Source organism: Lathyrus oleraceus, chromosome 1 (assembly GCF_024323335.1).
Source record: "Lathyrus oleraceus cultivar Zhongwan6 chromosome 1, CAAS_Psat_ZW6_1.0, whole genome shotgun sequence".
NCBI classification, from domain to species: domain Eukaryota; kingdom Viridiplantae; phylum Streptophyta; class Magnoliopsida; order Fabales; family Fabaceae; genus Lathyrus; species Lathyrus oleraceus.
This window is the reverse complement of record NC_066579.1, coordinates 384,165,161-384,175,218: the sequence shown is the minus strand read 5'-3', so window position 1 is coordinate 384,175,218 and position 10,058 is coordinate 384,165,161. Positions and strand designations below refer to the sequence as shown.

General features: G+C 33.0%; 1 protein-coding gene across 1 annotated transcript; it reads left to right on the top strand.

The window, feature by feature from the left end:
• Positions 1-7,851, top strand: LOC127138533 (vesicle-associated membrane protein 724). Its single transcript, XM_051065005.1, has 5 exons — positions 1-283; positions 1,061-1,202; positions 1,308-1,428; positions 7,263-7,325; positions 7,405-7,851. Exons 1-5 carry the CDS (start codon positions 94-96, stop codon positions 7,552-7,554), a joined length of 666 nt encoding a protein of 221 aa, XP_050920962.1. The 5' UTR covers positions 1-93; the 3' UTR covers positions 7,555-7,851.
• Positions 7,852-10,058: the final 2,207 nt, after the last annotated feature.

Here is a 10,058-nt window from a genome sequence, read left to right as displayed (position 1 = left end):
TAATGATAACTAAGGCGGTAGATAGATGCAAAACAAAAAGAGGACGCTTTCTCTTTCTGTCTGAGTTCCGAGTTAACTCAGTTACAGAGCAAAATGAGTCAGGAATCGTTCATATACAGTTTCGTGGCTCGTGGAACGATGGTGTTAGGTGAGTACACCGAGTTTACCGGGAACTTCCCTGCCATTGCAGCTCAGTGTCTTCAGAAACTACCTTCTTCAAATAACAAGTTCACCTACAACTGTGACCACCACACCTTCAATTTTCTGGTTGAAGATGGTTATGGTAACTTTGATCTGTTGTTCCTTTCTATATGCTTTGTGTAGTTGTGTGCATTGCATGGTTTGAGTGATTTGTTTTGTGGTTTGAACCATAATTGGAATTGAATCTGAATTTTGCATGTTTTTAGGCGGTGGATCCAATTTAATGTGTATAAAGTTTTGATCTTTTGGGTTTTGTTTGGATTTTGAGTTAATGTTACTGGTGGGTTTTGTTTGGTTGTGGTGATTGAAGTAAAGAAGTGAATTAACAGTAAGGTTAGTCAGTCAATTAAGGTCAATGATTTTTTTGTTCGGTCGTCCGCAACAGTGATCTAGGCTGCTATATGATGATTCTTGTTGCTGAAACCGCAACTGCAATTGTGGCTGCATTGGTTACATTTAATCTCTGTAGCACTGTCACTTCTGGAAAAAAAACGTGTTCGTGTCCGTGTTAAGAGCCAATTCTTTATGTCAAATTAGGAATAGAGTTTAAGTAAAACATCTTTATCATGGCACATACAGTTATATAAGCATTAATCAAGACCAGTGGCTCTCACTTTCTCACCGGATACACACACTTATAGAAGGAGTATCAGGTCAGAACCCGATATTAACGGTACAATTTACAAAAATGATCAAGGTTAGGTCCCATATGCTCTAGCTAGATATAGATATAACCCTTGTATACATATCTATGTGTGTATTTTTCAGTTCTGCTTTTTTCGCTAATTTTTGTGTTGATTATAAACATTAAGTTGCAGCGCAATGACTGTTTTGTGTCTCATCTTTCGATATATTTCAGCTTACTGTGTTGTTGCCAAAGAATCTGTAAGCAAGCAGATATCTATTGCATTCCTTGAACGAGTCAAAGCTGACTTTAAGAAAAGATATGGTGGTGGAAAAGCAGATACAGCTATTGCCAAAAGTTTGAACAAGGAATTTGGGTATGCTCATTTTGTTCTAAACCATTGGGGATTTGTTGGTTGATATCTTAATGCTTGGATAGACAAATTATATATAGAATTTAATTAATGTGTGCACATTTGCAGACCAATTATGAAAGAACACATGAAGTATATCATTGATCACGCTGAAGAGATTGAAAAGCTATTAAAAGTGAAGGCCCAAGTTTCAGAAGTTAAAAGCATCATGTTAGAAAATATAGATAAGGTACTGTTTGTGTGAAAGCTAAACTATGAACACCATTGAAATGAAATGAAGAACTTGCATTGCAATATTGAGAAATGAGTTACACAAAATCTGATTTACAATGCTCAAGCTAGTGCTACTTATAACAACAAGAGTTAGTTATCTCCAATAACTAACTTTCAACTAACTCATAACTAATAGTGTAGGTTAGTTATGACTAACAAAACCAAGAGTTACACCAATGGTGAAGTTGGCTTGTTACACAAGTAACTTCACCAATAACAACTAACCCTTATGTTTAACACCCCCTCAAGTTAGAATAGATGTTAATCATTCCTAGCTTGCTTTGAAGATTGGTAGATGGTCCTATGTGCAATGACTTGGTCAAAATGACTGTCATTTGATCCTTGGATGCAATTGGAAGTAAATGAAGGATTCCTGCCTGCACTTTGTCTTTAACAACATGAAAATCGGTTTCTATATGTTTGGTTCTCTCATGAAAAACTGGGTTGGCTGCTATGTGAAGAGCTGATTTGTTGTCACAATAAATCACAATTGGAGAAGAGTGTTTGATGTGAAAATTCTGCAGCAAGTATAAAATCCATTGTCCTTCACATGTGGCTTGGGCTAATGCTCTATATCCAGCCTCAGATGAAGATCTAGAGACTACTTTTTGTTTCTTACTTTTTCAACTAATCAAAGAGTTCCCAAGGAAGAAACAAAATCCTGTTGTAGATCTTCTAGTGTTTGGACATTCTCCCCAATCAAAATGATTTTTTTTTAGTGTTAGTGCTGATGATGAGCTAAAGAATAATCAATTACCAGGACTACCTTTGAGGTATTTCAGAAAATGTAGACCTGCTAGCATGTCTTCATCAGTTGGTGCACTTAGAAACTGACTGAGCTTGCTTACAGCATAAGAAATTTTTGGCCTAGAATGTGTTAGGTACAGAAGTCTCCCAATTAACCTCCTGTATGCAGTTGGATCAAAAAGTGAGTCACCTGATCCCTTGTGCAACTGTAAGTGAGGCTGCATAGGAGTAGTGCAAGGTTTTACTCCACTAAAACGCGTGTCTTGCAAGAGGTCTAGTGTGTATTTCCTTTGGCATAATGTAATACCTTCTTTTGATCTGCTCACTTCAAAACCTAGAAAGTATTTAAGAACTCCTAGATCCTTGATGCTAAATTTGTCATTTAAGAGGGTCTTAATGTTGGTAATCTCATCAATCATTCCTCCCTAAGACCAAATCATCTACATATACAAGGATCACTGTGAAATGTGCACCATTAGACTTAGTGTACAACGAATAGTCAGATTTTGATTGAATGTAACTTGAGCGTAAAAGAGTTTTAGTGAGTTTTGTGTTCCATTGCTTGCTTCAAGCCATAAAGAGACCTTTGAAGTTTGCACACTATGTTAGGATGAAGCAAATCAAGACCTGGAGGGGCTTGCATATAGACTTCTTCATTAAGATCACCATGTAAGAATGCTGTATTAACATCATGTTGAAACAATGGCTAATTCTAAGCAACTGCAATAGCCATGAAAACTCTGATGGTTGTCCTTTTGACAACTGGACCGAAGGTGTCCAGATAATCTTGCCTTCTATCTCTCTATAGAGCCATTAACATGTAGTTTGAGTTTGAACACCCATCTATAACCAATTGCTTTCTTGTGATTAGGCAAGGGAACTAACTTCCATGTGTTAGTCTTTATCAGTGCAGTCAGTTCATATTAAATGGCATTACTCCAATTCTCATCACAAATGGCTTCTTCATAAGTGTTAGGTTCATAAATGGACGACATATTAAGAATGTATTGTGTATATGCAGTAGAAAAATTATGATAAAGGAATGAAAGAGGATAAGGGGTACTTACTTTGAGAAGAAACTGGAATGTCAACTGAATTAGGAGACTGAACTGTATTCTCAATCAAGTTGCAATGGTAGTCTTGTAAAAATGAGGGAGGTTTAGTAATTCTAGTAGATCTTCTAGGTTGAAGATCAGTTAATTGAGTGATGGAGACATGATAGGTGGGCGACTTGTGTTAATAGGTGAGGTAGATGAAGGAGGTGACTAGTTATTTGGTGAAAGAGAAGAGGAAGAATTATGTTTAGTAGAGGAGGTAGCTGGTGTATTTACAATAGGTGGATCTGGAATCTCAGGATGATGACTATCTGGTGTGATATGGGATTGGGAATCATGAATGTAAGGAAAATCAAATATATTAGTTTGATGAGAAGAATTGTAATGTGAAGAATGATAATTTGATGAGAAATTGGTGGAATGTTTGTAAGAAAAAATTGTTTCAAAGAAAACAACATCTCTAGACAGAAAAATTTCTTTGGAACGCATGTAAAATAAAATGTGTCCCTTAATACTAATCTGAAAACTTAGATAGGAACATTTCTTGGATTTAGAGTCTAGTTTCTTCCTGTTGGCTTGTAGGGTTGAAGCAAAATAAAGAGAACCAAAATCTCTAAGCAGATTAATGTCAGATAAGCATTGATGTAAAATTTGATAAGGTGATTTGTTGTGCAAGAAAGGTGTGAGAAGTCTATTAATAATATGAATGAAATGACTAACTGCATAAGACCATAAAATCTTAGGGAGTTGGACTTGGAATATAAGGGCTATAGTAATACCAAGTATATGTTGGTGCTTCCTCTTAACAATGTCATTTTGTTGAGGCGTACCAACACATGAAATATGATGTGAAATGCCAGTTTTCTTATAGAAATCTCTAAGAATAAACTCATTGCCATTATCTGATCTAATGCATTTGACGTTGCTATTAATGAGTGTGAACCATAGAAACAAATGCTCTAATAATGTTTGGTGTTTATGATTTACATTTCATTAGAAAAATCCATGTAAGTCGACTTTTGTCATCAACAACCGTGAGAAAATATTTGTGGCCATTTATTGAAGGGATGGACCACGGACCTCGTATGTCCATACGAACTAAGTAAAAAATGTTAACAAACTTGTGAGTGCTATTAGGGAATGATAATCTCTTTTGCTTAGCATAGAAGCAAATATCACAAGGCATATCAACCTGCATAATTTTGACAAAACGAAAAGTTTTCTTTATTTCAATCAACTTGTCATATGAAGGAAGACCAAATCTTAAGTGCCAAATGTTACAATTTTTCGTGTGGGGGATCATGTTGATTAACAGAGTTGACACAAGTATTATGCTTCAAAAGAAAAGAATTAATACATGAATCAGTGAAACTTGAGGGTGTGTGTGGAACTGCAACATATGGATGATTGAGAATGTATAATCCACCTCTTAATTCAGCTGCACCAATAATCTTCTTGGAGTAAGAGTTCTGTATCAAACAAGTGGAATTGTCAAACATAAGTTGACAATCAAGATTATGAGTTAGCTCAAGGATAAATATAAGGTGGAAAGAAAATTGAGACATGTATAAAACATTGGTTAAAATGAAAGTGGTGTCAAAAAGAATAGTTCCTGCAAAATTAGTGGTAACCAAGGAACCATTTGGAAGTTTAACTATTATAGAAGGAATTCTTTTCAAACAAGAGAAATTTTTCGAGAAAAACACACATGATCAGCTGCACCAGTGTCAAGAATAAATGATTCAGGTTTGACATTGATAGGAAAAGTGCAGATAATTCCTGTGTTGGATTTTGGTTGAGTAATGAGACAGTTTACACTATGAGAGTTTGGTTGTGATGATTGTTGAAGTAATGTTAACAAATCTTTATGTTGGTCAAGAGTAAAGCCTATGAAACTTGAATTTTGATCATTATGTTGTTCTTCAGTATTTTCAGGTTGAACATCATCTTCATGAGCATGATCATAAGATACATTATTGATATGGCCCCACTGTTGCCAATGAGGATAACCATGCTTCTTAAAGATAACCATGCTTCTTAAAGCATGTATCTATGGTATGGTTGGTCATACCACAATGTGTACGAATTCTGGTACCTCTTCCTCAACCGAATGATCTACCACCCCTAACATTCTTTCCACGAAAATAAGGTGTACCTCTGCCTTGAAATTGGCCGGTAGGAAAAGCCAAAAGTTTGGATTCATCAATGGGAGAAGCAATTTGTCTTTGTTGTTGAACAAGCAAAGAGTAGACTTTGCAAATGTTTGGAAGAGGATCCATTAACATGATTTGAGATCTAACAGCAGAGTGTTGCTCATTCAAACCTTTCAAGAATCTGATGACTTGATCAAAATCCTTGTAACTACGAATTTTGTCAATGGCAATACACGATATATCACAATCACATGTAGGAATTGGACGAAAATTGTCTAATTCTTACCATAACATCATCAATTTCGTGTAATAAGAAGAGATAGAGCAATCACCTTGCCTTAGAATACAAATTTCTTCTTGAATATCTTAAATTTTGAACACATCACCATGATAAAACCGTTCTTTCAGTTCTTTCCATATGCTGGAAGCAGTCTCCATCCACAAGATACTTTGAGAAATTTCAAATTCAACTGAGTTGTTCAGCCATGACATGATCATCGTGTTGCATCGATCCCAAGCAATGGAATCACGATCTTCATCTGGTGATCTTGGCAAAGCACTATTGATGAAATGAAGCGTGTTCTTAAAGCCATTGTCATGGATCTGGACCAAGAATGATAATTTCCAGCATTCAACAAGGGAATAACTAACATAAGAGATGGATTTTCATTAGGATGCATGAAGTAAGGATTGAGGGTATCATTTTGATAACCTTTATTGAGATTTGAAGAAAGATTGTTCTCATGTGATGGAGCAGGACCACTGCTCAAAGAACTCTTAACAGACATTGTTGAGAGAAGAAGACAAAAAAAGAAAGAATTGAATTAGGATCAATGGAAGAAACGAAAAATAGGTTGAAATTTGTGAAGATTATGCAGCAGCGACGGTGAAGGCATAGTCCCAGGGTGATGATACCATGTGAAAGCTAAACTATAAACACCATTGAAATGAAATGAAAAGCTTGCATTGCAATATTGAGAAATGAGTTACACAAAATTTGATTTACAATGCTCAAGCTAGTGCTACTTACAACAAGAGTTAGTTATCTCCAATAACTAACTTTCTACTAACTCATAACTAACTAGTGTAGGTTAGTTTTGACTAACAAAAATCAAAGAGTTACACCAATGGTGAAGCTGACTTATACACTTGCAATAACAACTAACCCTTATGTTTAACAGTTTGTTTAGGAATAATATTTGGAGATTTTTTTTTTTTGATATTTATTTGTTTGGATTGACTTGTTTGAGCTTTATCTATTGCAAACACTTGTGAGAGTTTATTGAAACAACATATGACATGTACACAAGATCTTCAAGATAGCGTATGAAAATAACTTATATAACTTATAGTTTATATGAAAACAATATAGCTTAATTTTATTGCGTCGATTATGGCCTATGAAGTACTGGCACAAACACAACACTGACATTTTGACACCAATAATTATTTGAGAAAATGGATAATTGAATGCAACCACATGTCTATGTTATGTTAGTGTCAGACACTGACACGTGTCACACCATACACGTCTTCAATTTAAAGTGTTATTGCTACATAGGTTATGACTTGCAATGTTCGTTTAGCGATTATCCTCGTAAATCTTTCGTTTGAGAAATTATTTGCTCCTAACTGTTATTCACTGCTGTTTGCAGACAAAAGAATTCTGCTTGAAACTTTGAGTGACCAAAATTATAACCTATGAAGTTTTGTTTAACCACAAAATTGTTTCTTTCCATTCTCTTGCGTGTGTTACTGAAGCTCTATAGTTTTATTGAAGCTGAATTCATTTATATAAACTTTAACATCCTTATTTTCATCATTTGTGTTTTCAGGCTATTGATAGAGGAGAAAACCTAACCGTTCTTTCCGACAAAACCGAGACATTGCGTTCACAGGTAACTTGGCTGAGGTTAGATAGTAGTATTATTTTTGAAACTTATGCTTTCAAAGGCTAAAAGATTTCCTAACATCCAGGCTCAAGATTTCAGAAAGCAAGGAACACAGGTCCGTCGCAAGATGTGGTATCAGAACATGAAAATTAAATTGGTTGTTCTTGGAATTCTGTTGTTTCTGGTCCTGGTTATCTGGCTCTCTGTTTGTGGTGGATTTGATTGTTCAAATTAGCAATAATTAAAACTTTACTAATCATGTTCTTATTTCAAGAGTTTAATAACTATATATTGATAGTATAAAAAAGTTTTGCCAAGACATTTAACCATATTTTACCATTTTATTATGTCATAATTTTTATAAGTTATTGACAGTGAAAATGGTGAAAGTATGATTGAATGTTTATGTGAAATTTTTGTATACTGTGAGTATATAGTTAATATTTTTATTTATAAATGATGTTGAAATGGGCAACTTAAGAAGAAAATGAAACCAGGAGGGTCAATTTGTGAATTGGAAAAAAGTTTCCTACATTGTTTCTGGTGGATAAAGATATGAATGTTATTAGAAATTGTTTAATAGAAGGAAAGGGTTTATCACAACACAATGCATACTTATCAGTATGTTTGGAAAAAACTACAACATGCATACTTTTATCACAACACAATGCATCTATAATCTATTCTATAATAATATATGATTTTAGAGTAGTCTTTTTTTTATTCTATAAATAACCATCTATTTAAAAAGAGCATTAACTTGCAGTTTTTTATTTTATGGTGGGTGATTTCTATTCACATTAATTATTTTTAATAGTTTTTAACAGGATACCGAAAAAAAATAAAGAGAGAAAACATTCAACCTCATTTTTACCATAAAAAGAAAATAACTTTTCTTTTTTATTTTTCTTTTTATATTTTTACTTAGTGTTAATAATTATTTTTATATGTCTTTTCTTTAGATTTTATAGGTCGGTTGATATGATTTTATCGATTAAAAAATTTAAGATAAGTCAATAATATAATCTGTTGGTTCATAAATAATGCAGTTTTATCTCTTAAAATTTCTAACTAAATTTTGAACCAGATTAAAAAATAAGTTTTGTTATTCAGAGAAACGTGAAATAGGTGTGGTGCATGACTTTTAAAGATGTCTTTTCCACATCAATCCAAAAAACACAACCGAAAATCATCAAATGAATATACTCAAAATTCAATTTATATTCCCCTATATTAACATCACAAACACATCAATAACACACAAAGTTTTTCTAGAGATTAAATACCCTATAAAAAAATATGATACACCAAAATAAAGTTTTGTTTATATTATCATAGAAGAAATAACTGGCATGAAATAAATAACCTCTTTCTTTCATGAGATTAAACTTCGTAATGATTCAATCAAGTCTTCCTCTTCAACAAATTCAAAACAAACAATAAAATAATAATAATATTGAGATGAAATAGAAAAAGAGAAATAGAATTCTCTTCAACAATTTAAAAAAAAAAACAATAAAATGAAACATAAAAAGAGAAACAAACTTTGATAGAAACGGATTTAAAACTTACAAATACTTGCATAGAATAGATGTATATACAAAAGAACTTTGATAGAAGAGGAGAGAAAATTTACAAATATTTGCATAGAATATAATGGAGGTATATATAAAAGACTCTACCGATAGAAAGTCTCCTTTTACGTGGAAATTATTCATGTTGGGAATCTTTTCACACAAATTTCAAGGGAAATTTGCATAAGTTAAATAGTTTGCCTTGAGAAATTTATTATTTGCATCATCCAAGCCATGTGTTCGTGATCTTCAAATATGACCAATTGTTCATCTTCTAGATGAAAATTCAAACTTTGGACAAATGATTCATTAAACACTACTATAAAAACATTCTGAATTTTCTCTTTCATTAACACTACTACTATAAAAACTCCAATGACACAACTGTGTCCTTTGTTAACATATTTGAATGACGATTTGGTTGACATTAATTGGTTACATCATTGAACATTGATATGAACATCATATCTCAACAAAAATTGTATATTATTAGGGATGACAAAATGGATTGTGACCGATCGACCAGCCTGTGTGTCATACCTTAATTTTGTGTGTCATTTTAAAACTTTCATATGTTTGATTTGATTTTACTTTGCATCATCATCATAACATAAACATACATTTCATCATGAATAATATCTAAAATATCGGTCAGAATAAATTCTCGAATATAAAGAAAGACATGTTGAATTGCTTCTCAAATCCATGTAAAATCAACGGGTAAAAAGTTTCAAAATCGAGTTTGCAGACATCAATATTATTAATCTACGGTTCGTGTAGTTTAATCTGATGTGTTCATTTTATTTTTCGACTACTTTTTCAGTCGTATTTTGATCAACCTATACATTTTTAACTCTCATAATTTATTTTAAAATTTGATCCAAACTTATATCTTTCTAACAGGTTTATTTCGCGCTAATCATTTTAATGCATGCCGTTTATTTTTTCGAGCATATTTACGTACGATTTTATTCATTTTTAACATGATGGTAATATTAGAATAAATTTCTCTTCAATTTTGTTTTCATTGTTTTTCTATTCGATATTACCTTGTTGAGCATGCTGTCCGTCTTTTCAAAGCAATAATATGGTTGCTGTCATTGTTAAAAATTACTCAGTAAAGCAACTTGCACTGATACTTTCTTTTTTCTTTTTAAACTTTCCT